The sequence below is a fragment of the Trichoderma gamsii genome (assembly GCF_001481775.2).
Source record: "Trichoderma gamsii strain T6085 chromosome Unknown Scaffold_20.2, whole genome shotgun sequence".
NCBI lineage: Eukaryota > Fungi > Ascomycota > Sordariomycetes > Hypocreales > Hypocreaceae > Trichoderma > Trichoderma gamsii.
This window is the reverse complement of record NW_020171357.1, coordinates 626654-644079: the sequence shown is the minus strand read 5'-3', so window position 1 is coordinate 644079 and position 17426 is coordinate 626654. Positions and strand designations below refer to the sequence as shown.

At 49.9% G+C, this 17426-nt stretch overlaps 6 protein-coding genes across 6 annotated transcripts; 4 read left to right on the top strand and 2 right to left on the bottom strand.

The window, feature by feature from the left end:
* Positions 1–2632: 2632 nt before the first annotated feature.
* Positions 2633–4335, top strand: TGAM01_v206208 (hypothetical protein; the record flags this gene model as incomplete). The annotated part of the gene is made up of 2 exons (XM_018802541.1): positions 2633–2931; positions 2997–4335. 2 exons carry the CDS (start codon positions 2633–2635, stop codon positions 4333–4335), a joined length of 1638 nt encoding a protein of 545 aa, XP_018664048.1.
* A 646-nt stretch (positions 4336–4981) lies between these two features.
* TGAM01_v206207 (glycerophosphoryl diester phosphodiesterase) lies at positions 4982–8592 on the top strand (the record flags this gene model as incomplete). Its single annotated transcript, XM_018802542.1, has 6 exons — positions 4982–5102; positions 5162–6492; positions 6710–7217; positions 7543–7932; positions 7994–8400; positions 8491–8592. The coding sequence occupies 6 exons, from the start codon at positions 4982–4984 to the stop codon at positions 8590–8592; spliced, it is 2859 nt and encodes a 952-aa protein (XP_018664049.1).
* A 1122-nt stretch (positions 8593–9714) lies between these two features.
* Positions 9715–10998, top strand: TGAM01_v206206 (hypothetical protein; the record flags this gene model as incomplete). Its single annotated transcript, XM_018802543.1, has 1 exon — positions 9715–10998. One exon carries the CDS (start codon positions 9715–9717, stop codon positions 10996–10998), a length of 1284 nt encoding a protein of 427 aa, XP_018664050.1.
* A 1016-nt stretch (positions 10999–12014) lies between these two features.
* TGAM01_v206205 (hypothetical protein) lies at positions 12015–12569 on the bottom strand (the record flags this gene model as incomplete). Its single annotated transcript, XM_024549822.1, has 1 exon — positions 12015–12569. One exon carries the CDS (start codon positions 12567–12569, stop codon positions 12015–12017), a length of 555 nt encoding a protein of 184 aa, XP_024405484.1.
* A 575-nt stretch (positions 12570–13144) lies between these two features.
* TGAM01_v206204 (hypothetical protein) lies at positions 13145–13901 on the bottom strand (the record flags this gene model as incomplete). Its single annotated transcript, XM_024549821.1, has 2 exons — positions 13145–13252; positions 13458–13901. 2 exons carry the CDS (start codon positions 13899–13901, stop codon positions 13145–13147), a joined length of 552 nt encoding a protein of 183 aa, XP_024405483.1.
* A 1597-nt stretch (positions 13902–15498) lies between these two features.
* TGAM01_v206203 (B-cell lymphoma 3-encoded protein) lies at positions 15499–17080 on the top strand (the record flags this gene model as incomplete). Its single annotated transcript, XM_024549820.1, has 2 exons — positions 15499–15733; positions 15846–17080. The coding sequence occupies 2 exons, from the start codon at positions 15499–15501 to the stop codon at positions 17078–17080; spliced, it is 1470 nt and encodes a 489-aa protein (XP_024405482.1).
* Between the last annotated feature and the right edge of the window lie 346 nt (positions 17081–17426).

Here is a 17426-nt window from a genome sequence, read left to right as displayed (position 1 = left end):
CTTCAACTCCGAAATCTGACCTTTTTTTTGTGGGAAGACCAGAGGATTATCATTTGGATTTTTGGTGATGCCTCAACTGGCAGTCTTTCTCTCTTTCTCTCCCTACACTATTCCCTACACTACTAATTTCTCTTGCAGCTGTCAGACTCGGGCACTTAACGCAAACATCTGCCGCGGGTGCATTGCCGTGCCAAAGCCGGCGGAGAGATAAATTTTGATTAAAGCCTGCGACGTCATTTTGGGCGGCGCGCCAAAGGCCGGGGGAGTGGAGGCGGAGAGGCTACAGCGCCGCCTCCATGCCTAGTACTGTGGCGCCGACGCCTAAAGGCCCCCCTGGAGAGATTGAGCACCTAGCAATTTACGCACTGATGGCGGGTGTCGGGAGCTAACTCGCAGTGGGCAAGGCTGGTTGGAAGGGGGGCGTGGATTTCTTGGATTCGCTTCTCCATCTATGAGCTTTGGAGGAGTGTAAAAGACATCAATGCGTTGATTCCACAAACAAACAGTGTCAGCCAGATAAGATGATAGATACTGTAGAGTACAAGCAGATGGAGGAGCAGCTGCATTAGCGAGAGGAATGGGGAGCAAGGATTGATACCAAGAAGCAGAGAACAAAAAGATCATGGACATGGATACAGCAATAACACGACATCCAACTGTAGATCCAAGCTCACAAGCACCACACCACCACGTCCTTCATCGCTCATCGTGCACGGAAATGCTGACTCTCGATAATCACCAGCTGCAGCACCGGCAATATGCTGCCGACAATCGCTGCGGCCAAGACGCCGCAAACCCAAAGAAGGGCTTCCCCTCTTCGCTCTCAGCAGCTTCTAGTGGCCATCTAGACGTGTTGCCTCTTCATTTTGACTTGATCAATCTGCGTTGCACACCCCCCCTTCTTTTCTTCCGCGGACGGCCAAACTCTCGGCGACATGCAGCCTCCAGTCTCCATCCTTTTGGCGCTCCAACAGGCGAAAGGAGCAAGAAAACGCTTGCTGTGGCGATCCTCGCGCATGGGAGGGGCCCTAGCCTCGTGCCTTGGAGCAGGCATGAACCGGGGTGGCAGAAACCAATGTTTTGTTTCGATATTTTACAAGCATGTACTTGTCATTGGTATACACCGCGTATCTTCCTCACTAGATGATACATCGATATACGTGTAAGAGGGAGAAAGAAATAGCGTGATGGTGATACACGCGAGTCTTGCAAGGCCACCCAGTCGTATGCACGGCAAGGTCGTGTCACCACGCGAGCGGCGGGTGGTGCTACCAAGCTGCTGGGGATGGGCTTTTCTCTCTTTTGTGTCGTGCTCTGTGGACGAGTATGACGAGACTGGGATATGCGAGTGGCATATTGGCTTTGGAAGAGCTGACGATTTTTGGTGTGCTTCTTTGCTCGGGGAACTCAAGGTTGGCGTTGTACGTAACCCAATCAGCCGTTCCAGGTCGAGAGGGACAAGTACTTGCATGCCATACAGGACCCCTGACTTTTTGTTTGTGCAACTACACTATTGGGGATTCAAGCAATGCTTGCAGCTACCTGTACCTTTGCTTCAGTGCCTCGTTGTCTTCATGTTCTCTCCTCTCCTCCTCCTCCCATACTCACCTTCTTTTTGCTGGCGTTGACTTTGCTCACTTGACGCTTCTCCATGCTCCCCCAGATTCACCCACAAAAAGCAAGTCCCAGCTTCCAAACGCGTACAGTATTTTTCCCCAGGGGATCGGACCTGGGGATTATGAGGAGAAAGAGTTGGAGGAGGGGTGTGGGGAAATACAACTTTGCTGGAGCCCTTGATTGGGGCATCAAAGTTGTTCGTGCCGGGGTAGTGTTTTCTGGCTGCTTTTGGTGGCTTGCTTTTATGGGGGTCAAGGGGGGGAGTTTCGAGGTAACGGGTACGCTTCGAGTGCCGGATGACTTGCCTCGGCGCTGGCGTACTCGGTACTTGCGCAAAGCACTTGCTCAACTCCTTGCCTCATCGCCTCCCGCATGCGACTTATACGCCGCCGCTGCTGTTATGAGCAGCGCAATTTGATACCTCCTGCTTGTATGTGTGCTGGATGCTGCTGGTGTTGCATTGGTTCCAGCCCCCCGGAAGCGGCAGTACCCAATACACGCCGGGTACGAGCTCCCAGCAGCCAGTAGTCCCAGGAAAGAGTCTGCGATGAGACATCCCAATGTCCTCGATACACGTACCCAGGCCCATGACGCCGCAAAATCCTGGAGAGGCACCCACTCCCACTTTCACTTCCCATCAATCAATCAATCCACACCCCTCGTTCGTTGACCGATGCACTGGCCAGCCCAATTCCAGCAAGCTTTCCCCTACCAAGAGCCGCCAGCCGAGGACTGGAGGGATCGTCCATCGTATACAACGCCTCGTTTCGTTTGCATGGCGGGAAGGCGCCGCGGACATGTGCCCGCAGTCATATCCAGCTGGCAGCTGCTCGCACAATTCCGGCGTAACGATGGGCTCACTCCAGTGACTTCGTCTGGATATATATAGGTAGGCCCTTCCCCCTACCGCCATCTGCTCTCTTCTTGGCTCTTCTTTTCTTCTTTCTTTCTTGTCACCGCGTTTCATGGTCAAGACCCCTACTCACAAGTAAACACCAGGGTGATTGCGTGAGCCATGGCTATCGGCAACATCTACGTGATTGCCGCCACGTCCGTCGTCGGCGGCGCGCTCTTCGGCTTTGATATCTCGTCTGTCTCGGCCCAGCTGGCTGAGCAGTCGTATCTATGCTACTTCAACCAGGATGAGAACCCCCCAACCACTGCGGACGGCACCTGTGGTGGTCCCCGTTCTCTGGTCCAGGGAGGTATCACCGCCTCCATGGCTGCTGGTTCCTGGCTGGGAGCTTTGATCTCCGGTCCTCTGTCTGACCGATTGGGACGAAAGTACTCCATCATGGTTGGCTGTATCATCTGGTGAGTGAATGCTGCGGCTTTAAACCCAGCTCTAGTTTCCGTAAACTAACAATCTTTCTCTTCAGGGTCATTGGTTCTACTCTCTCTTGTGCCTCCCAAAATATTGGTATGCTCATTGTCGCCCGTATCATCAACGGTCTCTCCGTCGGTATCGAGTCTGCTCAGGTCCCCGTCTACATTGCCGAAATCTCTCCTCCCTCCAAGCGTGGTCGCTTCATCGGTATGCAGCAGTGGGCCATTACCTGGGGTATCCTCATCATGTACTACATCTCCTACGGCTGCTCCTTCATTGGCAAGCAGAACCCCGTCGACTACAACACTGCCTCCTGGCGTATCCCATGGGGTCTCCAGATGGTCCCCGCCTTCTTCCTCTTCTTCATGATGATGCTTCTTCCCGAGTCTCCTCGTTGGCTCGCCCGCAAGGACCGCTGGGAGGACTGCCGTGCCGTGCTCACTCTCGTCCACGGCAAGGGAGATCCTAACCACCCCTTTGTTGCCTACGAGCTGCAGGACATCAAGGACATGTGCGAGTTTGAGCGCGCGCATTCCGATGTCACCTACTTCGATCTGTTCAAACCCAACATGATCCACCGTACCACTATTGGTCTCTTCACTCAGATTTGGTCTCAGCTCACTGGCATGAACGTCATGATGTACTACATTGCCAACATCTTCTCCATGGCTGGTTACACTGGTAACGCTGGTCTGCTCGCCTCATCCATTCAGTACATCATCAATGTCCTCATGACCGTGCCAGCTCTGCTCTGGGTCGACAAATGGGGTCGCCGTCCGACGCTGCTCATTGGTTCCGTCCTCATGGCCCTCTGGATGTTCGCCAACGCTGGTATTCTCGCCACTCACGGAGTTGTCGTTCCCGGTGGTATTGACCACGTCGCTGCCCAGTCCATGAGGGTAACCGGAGCCCCCGCAAAGGGTCTCATCGCCTGCACGTATCTTTTCGTGGCTTCCTTTGCTCCTACCTGGGGTCCCGTCTCCTGGACCTACCCCCCAGAGCTGTTCCCTCTCCGTCTCCGAGGCAAGGGTGTCGCCTTTGCCACCTCTGGAAACTGGGCTTTCAACACCGCTCTGGGTCTCTTCACCCCAGTGGCCTTTGCCAACATCAAGTGGAAGACCTACCTCATCTTCGGCATCTTCAACACCGTCGCCTTCTTCCACGTCCTCTTCCTCTTCCCTGAGACTGCTGGAAAGACGCTGGAAGAGACCGAGGCCATGTTTGAGGATCCCAATGGCATCAAGTACTTGGGAACTCCAGCCTGGAAGACCAAGGTCGCCACTAGCCAGGTTGTCCGCGCCGAGCACGGTGATCTTGAAGCTAAGCTTGGTCACGACGAGAAGCCTCCGATCCACACACACGAGGAGGAGAAGACTCCCCCTCCCGAGTAAAGAAAGGGTTTGTTATATGAGACATCTTGAGTGATAGTCATGATAATGTGGTTGAGATATGATGGAGAGAGTGGCCGGGGTGGCCTCTTTGTTGATACCCTTGGATGGAGCTTAGGTGACGCAGCTTCGCGCTGCGGCACCGAAGCTTGTGATGCAAATGTTTAATAGTCGTACTATACCAATACAATTACATGTTGCATTCATTTTTGAGTCCGTGGTCAATTCTGCTTTATACCTTGAGTTTGCATAAAAGTGCATGTAGTGGACAAAAGCTGCTGAAGATACACTTGGAAGCTTTAGCCGCTTTCAATGGCTCTTGTCAATGAGCTATCCAAAACTCAAAACTCAGTGCCTCTTTTCCCGCAGTCCAGTGCATGTAGCGGCAGACGGCAAGCTGACTGACTTTTTTACGAGATGGTGAAAGCACGCAAGTGTCAACCAACATTGACTTTTGCTCTAGCAATTCAAGCACGGTTCATATTGCCAACCCCGCTTTGATCTCACTCGTGGCCTCTGTTTGCTCGATACATCTATCTAAGCTTAGGGCATCAACTTTGACTTTGCGCACACAGACTCAGAATGCATCAAGGTCATTGAGCGTTTCTTGATCCTGACAAATCTCTTCAGCATCTCCGGCATCCCCATCATGAAGTTTGGCTTAAAGTTTCATCAGCATCTGGTGGCCAAATGGGCTGATGACTATGTTGATTACAATGGCCTCCGCCAGATGATACGGCTCGCATCACAGCGGGAACAGGGGCTACCAGGTCAGTGACGCGCAAGTTTCAATCCAATCATTCCTTGCTTCCACTAAAATCTTGATTAGAGGTCTTGGTGCATCTAGAATCCAGCATGAGCAGCTTCAAGATTTCCTACTGCCGCAAACTCAAATCCATCTCCCGACGAGAGGCCGACGTTTGTGCCATATTTGGCCTGTCTTCACTGCCTGACGCTATCCCCAACATCGACACTGCGGAACAGCCTGAACTTGCCTTGTTACTCTTTGTTTACCAGGGGTTACTGCGCGAAGTACAAGAAGTCGAATGGTTCGGCAGAGTAAACGAGACAGCCATGACAAAACTCCTTGGCAAAATCGGCAGTGGTTTCCAACAGGCGAACGATTACCATCGTCTTCAGTTACAATGGTCTACCCTGCAACGGAACCTCGAGAATACTCTAGTAGGTACCAAGAAGAGAATTTCCGATATCGTGGTCGATCTTCGCCGAGTAAGCTCCATGACCCGACAAGCTACACGACCAATATGCATGAGAGCATTTCTTCGGGCTGAATCTTCCCCAGGAGAGTTGTATGATTGGATCAAGAGCGACGAAGTTGTTGCAATTCGCAGATATTATTTCTCAAGTAATGTTCCATTGACCAAGCGTCAATCTGAGTTGAAAGAGCAAATGTACAGCTTATTCATTGCTGCCATTATAATGGAAGCAAAGGAGATTGCAAAATTCCTTGTTGAGTTTGCGGTCGCTGAAAAAGATTGGTCTATGCTTACAGATCAGATATTCTTTTTCTTGAGCACTTGCGGTTTTATGAAACAGATTGGCTCATCAATTATGCTTTCGCTCGAAGAATGGCTCGTCGAATTGTTCGACAGGCCTAATCCTTTTACTACAAGCTTGCTACGCCACAAAGACAACCATGGGTGCTTTGCAATACATTACGCCGCAAAATACGGACTCAAAAGCTTTGTTAAAGCTTTGGTACGCTGCGCACCTATTTCAGATGCTGATGCTGGTAATATCTTATCCCGGAGAGACGACGATGGCATGACGCCACTGCACTATGCCGTCCTATCGAGCGAACCGTCAATCCTGTCCTTTCTATTGAAAGCGCTTGTCGACTTCAACGAAAAACAGCAATCAAAACTTAACCTTCCGACTTTCTTTGGGGACCTCCTTCTTCTATCTGTACGAAGCGGCCAAGATGATGTCGCAAAGATCTTGCTAAACCATCAAACTAGCATCAACTACACAGCGCCTCATGGTGAAACTGCTCTATACTGCGCAGCCCAAGCGAACAATTTGGATCTAATTAAGCTGTTGCTCACATATACTCAACGTGGGCTTGTTGTAGACTTTCCATCAGATATTACAAGGTGGACTCCGCTCATGGTTGCATGTGCAAATGGCCATAGCGAAGTTGTAAGCTATCTCTTGGAGGCTGGGGCTGACCCTGATAGGTGCGATGGTTTGGGGTGGACCGCTAGAGAGCATGCGGTGTTCAGAGGACACCTTGGTATTGCAACGCTTTTTGCATCGAAGCCGTCAGAGGCTACAAACAAAGGACCGGCAGATTCTTACAGGCAGGCTTGGCAGAGCCCTTCTCCGACTTCTTTCAGTAACAACAGCGAAAGGCTAGTCGTCATCAACCTCGGAAGCACTCAAGGAGGACATGATCGCGCCGCATTTGAGCTCTCTCATTACAATATTGAGGGGGGCAGCAGCCCTAGCGCGACAATCATCTCTTGTACTCGAGATCTCTGCTCCAGGAACAGAGGCCGAGCCAAAGTTGGTGCGGTTGCCAGTACTCGAAGATCAAATCAACCAGCCCTTTATCTTCTGTGCCAAAAATGAAGCTCCTCTTCAAATATCTATCCGACTATTTCGCCGCGAAACAATAGACTCAATGGTACTCTTGAGCCGTGGAAATACAACGCTAGATCATGGGAAAGTCTTCTTTGGAGAGAAACGTGAAAGCATGATTCGCGAGGTCAGCGTTTTTATGATGGATAAAGAGACCATGGACTTGACGGGGACTGTGTTGCTGAGCTATGTTGTTGCTACGCCGTTTGCAGGCCTTCAACAACCGGACACATCAAACTACCAAAGACGACAAGGAGATCCGGTGCAAATTGTTGGGCATAGAGGTATTTCGACTTGATCTTTTGGATGACTCCCTTGATTCCCAGTTAGGCTGATGATATTGCAGGCTTGGGGCAAAATACTGATAGTCGATCGTATCTGCAGCTGGGAGAGAATACAGCCATGGTACGATATAACACATCTTTTGCCCATGCTCTGGCACTGACGTTAAATGCTAGTCTTTTCTATCTGCCTACGAGTTGGGGGCATCTTTCGTTGAAGTATGTTTGTCTTCTGTCTACTGATCTTGATTTGAGTTTTACTGACAGTCTGTAGTTTGGTATTAAATATTTCTTCTCACACGATGTGGCAGCTCTGACAGATTCGCAGACTTGCAAATAACTCGCGATCTCGAGGCCGTAATATTCCACGACTTCTCGTTGAGCGAGTCCGGAACCGACGTTGCCATCCACGACGTTACCCTTTCTCAGTATAAGCATGCAAGCGATTTACAAGAACCACAAAGCATAACTCCAGTGACTATAGATAGAGGAAGTGATTTGCTTCATGGTCGACCGCAAAGGCGACGCGCCTGGTCAACTGGTGAAGAGTCTCGCCTGAGAACTGAGCAACTGCGTGATAGACTGCGATACACTGTGGACTTTCAGAACAAGGGCTTCAAGCCCAATACTAGAGGGGACTTTATACAGGGCTCATTGACTACGTTGGACGAGCTGCTTGTGGATTTGCCCGAGGATATTGGTTTCAACATCGAAATGAGTACGTCTGTCCATGTCTGTCAACGAGATCAACAGTGGCATGAACTAATCGCTTTGTGAAGAGTATCCGAGACTCCATGAAGCGGTAGATGCTGGAGTAGCCCCAGTTACCATCGACATCAACACATTTGTCGACGTTGCTCTCGAGAAAATTCAGCGACTAGCCGGTAATCGGCCAATAATACTCTCGTCGTTCACGCCCGAAGTCTGCATCCTGCTCTCGGTGAAGCAAAAGGCGTATCCGGTCATGTTCATCACCAATGCCGGCAAAGTGCCTATGGCAGACAAAGAGCTCAGGGTATCAAGTCTGCAAGTGGGCGTGCAGTTTGCCCGACTCTGGAATCTGGCTGGGCTCGTCTTTGCGTGTGAGGCGCTGCTGTATTGCCCCAGGCTTGTGCAGTTTGTGAAGAATGCAGGGCTGGTGTGCGCGTCTTATGGGCTGCTGAATAACGAGCCTATTCATGCACGAGTAAGTTTTTCTAAGTCTCTTCTATGCTTTAGGGCTTGGTATTTTATTTAAACCAGCTTTTGGGATTTTGATGATAACATTGTTGAATAGAAACAAGCGGATGCTGGCGTGGATATTCTCATGGTCGACAGGGTCAAGTTGGTTGCCGACGAACTTGCCAATGATGCTGCAATATCCAGTACACTCAACTAGAGTGAGAAAGATGCAGAAAAAGACTTATCTGATTAGAGACAAAGTTACAATTAATTACAGAGTGAAGGGAAAAAGAGGCTACTCACTGCATGCTGCATGGATGTAGCTTCATGTTTGGGTTGGCGCTATCGGTTCTCTGCAGGACTAGGCCGATTAGTGCAGCCGAAAGCATAGACAGATATTTAGCACTGAGCACTGACGTGACTCTCACAATGAAATGAATCGGTTACAAAAGGGACTGAGTTACATGTAAATCGCCTCTCCGCCTTGTGTGTTCGCAGATTACCTACATGAGTCGCAAATGACGTTCATCTCTGATTGTGAGAGGCCGCTGTGGCGGTGCTGACGATGGCGGTGCAGCAGCTGCTCAGCCCAACGAATGGATCCCAGCCCCCTCCATTACATGCAAACCGCCATCACTCACAAACTCTCTATACGAAGAGAATATTCCCCACGGATGCTATTGATAGCTCCCTAACAGCCTCTGCGCAACCACCGCTGCCACCGCTGATGTCTCACAAACCAGAACCATCAACCGCCAACCTCGTTCTTCAACCTCCTGCAGCCCAAAAGCCCCCCCTGCAGGCCCGTCGTCATTCCAGCCCACCGCCCCGTTTTCTACAGCACATGAATGGAACACGGATGCAATTCTCAACCCCCGCCACGCGACCACGATGCCCCGGCTCATGCTGCGCTGGTCAGGCCGTCAGCCCCCCGAGCCACCAACCATTTGCCGCCAGGTGAACGATGGGCTCGGCGCTTGCCGTAGGGGTTGTAGGGGTTGTAGGGGTCTGATCACTAAAACGGGGACACTAAATGGGACGCAGAGGTGAATCAGTCAAATGAGCGAGGTGAGAGACAGAAAACTCACGGGACCACCCCCCTGGACCCTGGGCACCTTTTTTTTTTAAATGCGTTGATGCCCTTTGGACAACAAAGAAGAAAAAACTTTTTGGATGTTGGACGTGGCATTGACCGTGCAGGATTTAGCGGCAAGCAATTGATATTTAAGACACGGAGGAAAGCAAGCAGGCAGCAGGTCTCGATACGTTACAATACCTACAATTTCGAAACAAGAAACACCAGAGAAACACATCAACACACGCTACATCTTCCTCTGCGATGCCCTCCTTCACCGGCACCACCCCCGAGGCTCTCCTCGGCCGCACCGACTCCCTCAACCCCGAAGCCACATGTCGCGGCATCACCTCCAACGGCCGGCCCTGTCGCCGCCCCGTCAGCCCTACAGGCCAGCCGCCCTCGCGCAAGAAGCTCTCGCCGCCAACCCCTGATGACGGCAGCGAGGACTCTTACTGCTGGCAGCACAAGGACCAGGCCGGCCGCTCGGGCAAGTCGACGCCTGGCTCGGGACGACCCTCTGGCGGCGTCATCCGCGAGGAGGGCCGTACGAGTCTGGACACGCTGGCGGATCGTCTGGGGCTCGTGGAGATCAACGATGGCGGGAGGCCCAATGGCGGCCGGTATAGCTCGGAAAAGTACAGGCCCAAGCCAAAGAGCACGACGTTCTGCTTCTGCTTCAGCGTGCCGGAAGAGGACTTTGACGAGGCGCCACGGCCTCACCAGCCCAGACCGCAGCCTCACCCTGTTCAACCCCAAGTTGGCCGGCCATCAACCTCGTCGGCGCGTCCATCACGCCCACAGACGTCTCACAACCAGGGTCATTTGCGCCCCTCCAGCTCGTCGGCCCCCACGGCAGGGCACCTCAAGTCTCTCATCCCCGACAACCTCGATGCCCACACGTCCTCGGTGCTCATGAAGGAAGTCGCCAAGCCGCCCTCCGACGCCGACGAGCCCGGCTACATCTACATGTTCTGGCTGACGCCCGAATCGGCCGCTGATCCGGCCCCCGTCGACGCCGCAAGGGACCTGCTCGCTCCTCCTCCCCGCGGCGGCGCCCGCAGCAGACGGCCCAGCGACGTTGTTTCTTCATTCGCAAACACAAATGGCCAGAAGCCAAAGACTATGCTTCTCAAGATTGGCCGAGCAGCCAATGTCCAGCGCCGCATGAACCAATGGTCCCGCCAATGCGGCCACTCCATCCAGCTGCTGCGCTTTTACCCCTACATGTCCTCATCTACTCCTCCATCCTTTGACGCTGCGTCGTCTCACTCTCACGGACGAGGTGCTGGAGGAAGAGCTCCTTCGCCAGCTGCTGCCGCTGCGGCTGTTCATCCCACGCCTCATGTCAAGAAGGTGGAGCGCCTTATTCACCTTGAGCTCGGCGGCATGGGACTCCGTGCTGATCTTGGCGCTTGTAAGACGTGTGGACATGAACACAAGGAGTGGTTTGAGGTGGATGCTTCGAGAGATGGAGTCAAGACTGTGGATGATATTATTCGTCGCTGGGTAGGGTGGGATGATGGTTCTGTTGTAGGCGGGCGATGAATGAGATGATATGCAATGTTACTTTGATGAGTTGATTGAGTATAGCATATGTTTATACCGACGATGAACGACTTTTTCTTCTTCATTTGATGGCATGATGTTTATATGGCATGGCATGGCATGGCGGGCGTTTATGAACATAATAGATTACACAGATATAGTATGAGTTTTATACATAGATTGAGCTTAGCATATACAAATGACAATTACATAAATGTACTGCAATACTAACCTTTATCCGCATACATATCTCTCTTCGAGTAGTCAATTATTACTACTGCGGCTGCTGCTACCGCTGCTACCGCTGTTTTCGCTTCTGTGTCTTGCTGCTAGTATTGATAGCTTCAACTACTTCTATTCCGTATATAAGTGGATGGTACGAGTTGAAAGGATTCATAAAGGTATAAAATTCCTCACCATGCTCGCGAACGTCACCCCGACAAGACATAAATAAACAAGTAAATCGCACTCATCAAACTAGTCTAATGATTTGTGGCTGAATCTCTTCCCAGAACGTACCACCACCAAGCCCTTGAGCGAAAGAACTCCACATACCGACTCTAACAAACTCTTCTGCATTCTGAGCCGGCACAACTAACAGACCAGCCATAACCTTCTGGTCAGCCAAACTACCTGGACGCAAAATTCCATCGCTGATATCAAAATGAGATATCAGGAGCATCCGCATCTCGTCTATAAGAGCGTACGGAAATCCGTAGCTATCATGAAGTTTGCGTTGCTCATACCAGTCAAATTTCAAGCTAGCCACGTAGCCGCCATATTCGGAATGCAGGGTGTATTGAAAGTGGTAATAGCCCAGACGCTGCATGTCCATTAATGTGGCTCTTTTTATATGGCGTCTTTTCTTGCTGCTATTCTCTCCCTCTTCTTCTGGCGGCACTAATTTGTACATTTTTGCGCTCAATTCTAGATTTGCGCTCAATACACGACCAAAGGGGTTCAATTCATCAGTGACAACACTCGCGACTCGCAGCTCGAATTCGGGGCATTCGTCTCTAAATCGGGGGGGGAGTAAGAAACCAGGAAACGGGGCCTGGACGGCTGGCCCAGCTCCATGAAGGTGCAATATATTCATGTTGACGCTGTTTGATGTAATCGTCGTAGTTTTGTGTGGTCTCCGGCATCCATAACAACCATTTGTGAAGATCAGCCTTCCATAATCCCGCCAAATACTTCAGGTCTGGAAAGGATGTGGCCAAGGCCCTAGCGACGCCAGACAAGGCCGGTAATCTGTCTTGCTCATAAGAAAGCCTTCTCCGGACATAGGATCCAACCATGCTATACCACTGGTCCATGAGATTCTGCCTGCTGCTCTTGCTGGCATCCAAAGTAAGTTGTGCCCCATCTTCAGAGCGGTACCACATTCCGTCCATCGACTCTATACGGCCTTCATGCCACAGATAGGCCATGTCATCTCCAATAAGAAGCTTGCGTTTCGAAAAATAGCTCTCTTGAAATGTCCACCCGCGTTGAAACCATGGCGCATTACCATGCTGCCACTGTTGTACCTCGAGTATGTTATCCTTTATGAATCCGTCAAAGGTAGACATAATTGGATATCCCGTGGCCAAGGTTTGTGTGGGGTGCTTGTACATTCGAAGGAATAGCTTTCCTTCAATCTTTGAGTCTATTTTAGACTTGAAATTTATCTGCAGCGTGCTCGGGTTGTGTTGCCTCTCCAGAAATCCAGCCGAGCAACAAGACCCCGTGACAACACAGAGAGTAATGAAGCTATTTGCGTATATCTCAGACATTTCGAATGACTCTCTTGTCCAGTCATCCTCGTCATCTTGGATTATACACAAAGCATCAACCCATAGATACCGCACGCCAATCGCGCGGCACAGTTCAACGGCATCTGCAATTGTCTGTGGCATGTCTTGGAGCTCAATTCCCAAGAGATGTTGCTGTAGAGTATTTAGTGGTTTTTAGTTGCTTTTCTGCATCCTCCTTGGTGCCCCAGCAGTAACTGATAGCCGCGTATCTGTTTGCAAAAGCGTTTGCCGCCACTGGTTGAAGCCGAGGGTAGCTCTTCATGGAGACCAAGCGAAGACATGGCTCTGTGGTTGATCCTACGTCTAGCAGACGCGTAGGTAGGTATTCATCTTCTTCTTCAAAATATGCTTTATCCAACGATTGAGTAATTAGCTCGCGCAGTCGTTTCACCGCTAGCGTTGACAGCAGTCTGTTGGAAAAGGGCTTCTTCTGAACATTGAACAAGTGGCGCAAGGGTCTAATGTCTTGTTAGCAGCATGTCTATGGATATGTGCCAGTAGTGATGCTTATGTATTAAAGCACCAAGGGGTGAGTATAGAAATACCAGAAGTCTCGGCATAAAAGTTATAGTGAAGCGAGTGATTACCCATCTCCAATCCTCCTACCTCAACCGTGAAATAGACATAAAGCGAGTCAAGAGTCGTCATTTGATGTTGACACACTTTCGCATCGTAATCCTCCTCATTCAACTTGTAGGAGACTTCAGTAATAATGAGTTTCTTCTGAAACCCACTGAAGCCATCTACTTCCTCCACAACCTTTCCGAGCTTGGGTAAGATGGAGATAATATCTCCCCTTAAGATTTCACAAAAAGCGCATCCTTGGGAGACACTGGCAGCGAGCCCTGGAAGATTCGGTAGTACGTCTTCCCTTTTATAGCCCAAATTTAAGCGAACAGTCTGAAGCGTCGTCTGTAACGTTCCGCGAGCATCTCCAAAGAAACGATAACCCTTTCCCTTAAGCTTATGTCGAACAGCATCGCTATGCTTTGCCTCGTCGAGATGGAGTAGCTTGCAGTACTCGCAGGGTTTGTCAAGAAGCAAAATCTCTGTGTCGACTCTTTCTGGATCTGGCGATCCTGTGTTGCTTGAACTTGCCATTAGCATGAAGTTGCAACGGCTGCTCTCAACTAAAATGAAAATGGCAGAAGTAAGGTGCTCGCTTTGATGGGTAGCTTCCAAGATTTTGTAAGGCAGACTACATGTAGTGCAGCTTATCATGGTGGCGGGGCGCAGCGCCTTCACAGGAATATATTATGGGGAACCTTCTACGTGTTGTAATTAGAGGTACCTACTAATACAGCGATACATTTACCCAAGTAATCAGCCTAACGAAATATCTTCCGTGGGACAGCCTGCTTTACTCTATATGAGAGATCACATAGGATCACAAGAGGGAAAACAAAGAGACACAGAGAAAAATCTAGATAAATTAAGGCTATAAGATTACGGGAACTGTGTGTGATGATGAAGAAGAATTGCCAGTAATTAGGAAGGAGCTGAGGACAAGAGAAGGTACATGTAGCCAGGCACAGACAGATGTGGTATATGTACTGAGATCTACTAAGGCATGCAAGTAAGGATATGCATTCATTTCTCAGACCGCAATCATAGGACCGTGGACCGAATAATTTAGACACGAACCAAACATTCGCTCTAAAACAATCATCAGCCACACGCATGAAGCAGAGACAGCATAAGCTAGCCCTTATTACATAAGCTTCTGTTATGCGGGATGAGTTACGATGCATGGATTTAATACTTAATGCAACTCCCAGTATATGAGATAGTCTATTCGACCAACTGGTCTACTCGGCATACATTAACCTAGGCGAGAACGGATAGACCTAATCTATGATGGCCTCATGAACTATGTGCCTAGCCGTAATAATTGAGCCGGGCGCCACATTCCAAGAAGATTACTCGAATGACTGCGTTGTTTCGATTCACTGTGGACACTATAGTTGCACACAAATACATGTAATTAATGTAAAGAACCTCGCACATAAGATATGGTAACTAGAAACTGCCAGTTCACAACATGTGCCAAGCATTTCGCGAGCTGTGTAATAACCAAGATTTTTCTCCTCTTTCATTGATACATCTTGTGCGGATTTTCCTATATTCGTCTACACATGTACATAACTTCATCGACTGAACATTCAACTTGTTAGTCCCTACATATATTACCTAGGCTAACGAAGGCTAAGCTGAGGAAAATCGAGACAATCATCAAAACCCTCACACGGGCCGACCAAAATACAGGCCGCCCCTCAGTCTGATGAATACAGGGCGCGCAGACCACCCACGGCTCAAAGAGCTACAAAATGACATCCGGACGAGGAAAGGCGGCTTGAATATCATGTCAGGGGCTACCAACTTGTGAATAAGCGCCCGGCGCTCACTATAGAGGCGAGAGATACGGGCGGTTAATTGTGGCCAATGCGCAGGACTCCATGTATTCAGTGAATATATGCTGGGAATGCGACTTGACAAACGAATAATGTCCTCTACCGCCACACAGGTTCCCACGTAAAATCTGCCCTCAGCGAAAGGTTCATCGCCAGTCTAGCCGGGGTTGACGAGCGCATCGCACGAATTGAGCGAATGCTCCAGTATCAGACCAACATCTTGCTTGATGAACCATCTCATCGAAGCTCAGTCCACATATGCAACCAACCCGCCTCTAAACATAAGACAAACGATGAAGAAACCGCACTCAGTGGCAAGCATGCCCGAAGAGCTCAATTTAGGAGTCTGCGTAACTCCATCGGCCATCGTCTGTCGAAAACGTCGTTCCTGCTCATGCCACACGCAGAAAACCACGACATCCCCAGCATTCTTGAATGACTTGATCGGCCGTCTATTCGATGGCTATGCCGGTCTATCTGCCATGAGCCCAGAATGTGACAACAGAGAGTGCCAAGGATCGCGCTCGAGTAAGATTAGTGTGGAATATCGGTTTCCGGCCAGCGTCTGGTCTAGGATTCTACGTATGGAGCTGTCATTTCATCACCAGGCGGGACTTTCGCTTCAGCTAGGCGTGCTTAGAAATCATACCCGACAACTCACGATGCATCAACTTCGCCGTCGATGGAAATATTCATGGCTTGAAGTTTCTCTTTGATCGCGGCTTGGCCTCGCCTCGAGATATCAGCAGCACGCGAGGATACTCTCTGCTTCGCTGGGCGTTATACAGTAAGCATTATGAAGCCTGCAGGTTTCTCCTCCAGGCTGTCGCCGATGTCGAATACAGGCCGATTGGGGCCTTTGATAATAGTCCCCGTATCATAGCATGTCACTTTCTGCTGGAGGGCAATCTCTCGGAGCCTGCCGTAGATGCCCTGCGAGCTATTACCAAGGGCAACGATTATCTGGAGGATTTTATCGATGACTCTAATTTTCCAAAGACGCACCGCATCATGTTAGGCCTCTCGGGTAGTGATTTGGAGGCTGAGCTTCTTCTCCATCCCGAGGAAATCGACTTGCCAGACTCTATGGGACGTACGGCTCTGGCATGGGCTGCTGCTAGGAATGATAGGCGTGCTGTTGTTACGCTGCTCAGATATGGCGCAGATCCAAATATCATTGATGTACAAATATTGGGTGCTCTATCTAATGCAGCAGCTCGGGGCCATACTGCATGCGTTAAACTTCTTCTTGATGCTGGGGCTGATCCTGACCCACCGTTACCAAGCGGTATCAAGAAAGGTAGTCCGCTGAACATTGCTGCCCCGAATGCCAACGATGCTCTCCGTGTCAAGATCCTTTTGGACTTTAGAGCGGATGTCAATCAAGCCAGTGTAGATGATAAAACGGCCTTGTTTTACGCCGCGCAAAAAGATGATGCGATGCTTGCGATTCTCTTACTTGAAAACGGCGCGGAGATCAATATGCCCTCCTCAACGAGGGACATGCCACTTACTACAGCCATTACACATAATAGTCACCATGTGCTGCAGCTATTTCTTGAACGTGGGTATGAATATTCTGAATGTCCTCGGCTGAAGGGGCCACATCTTCTCGATGCCACTGCGCTCTACGCAGATCTGAAAACAATCGACATTCTAGCAAATACCAACCACTTTCGTCTCAAATACGATAGGCACTTCGCTCTTGGAGATTTTAGAAAGACGTTACGTGACCGTAAAGATGTCACTGAAAAGCTGAGCTTTGCTTTTGGCGAGTTGCTACGGATTTCCGAGGGCGCTTCCCATGTAGCAGAGTCTGATAAAAGGCTCTTGGAAGCTTGGTTTATGCATCATGCGTCATTTGGTGCTCAGTAATACAAATTCGACTGTAGTTGAGAAGGCGACCTAAGGAGATACTGGCGTGAAGCTACATGTACTTTATGTTCTTCGTACTACCATCACATGTATGCGTTGGCCACGAATACGAAGCTAAGCCACAAGATTCTGTTTCATGGGGGTATTACGCTGGAATAGCGCTACGTAGGCAGTTATCCGGTTAGCTATTAGGTGTAATGTGCTATTGAACAATTCATGGACTTGTAAATGTGTATATACAGGACGCCTTGGTGATATACGAACGGGCCTTCTCAGCGTACATAAAGGTAGATTAACGATGATAGAATTCTGATCAACAGGAAAATGAGAATCATGTCATTTAATG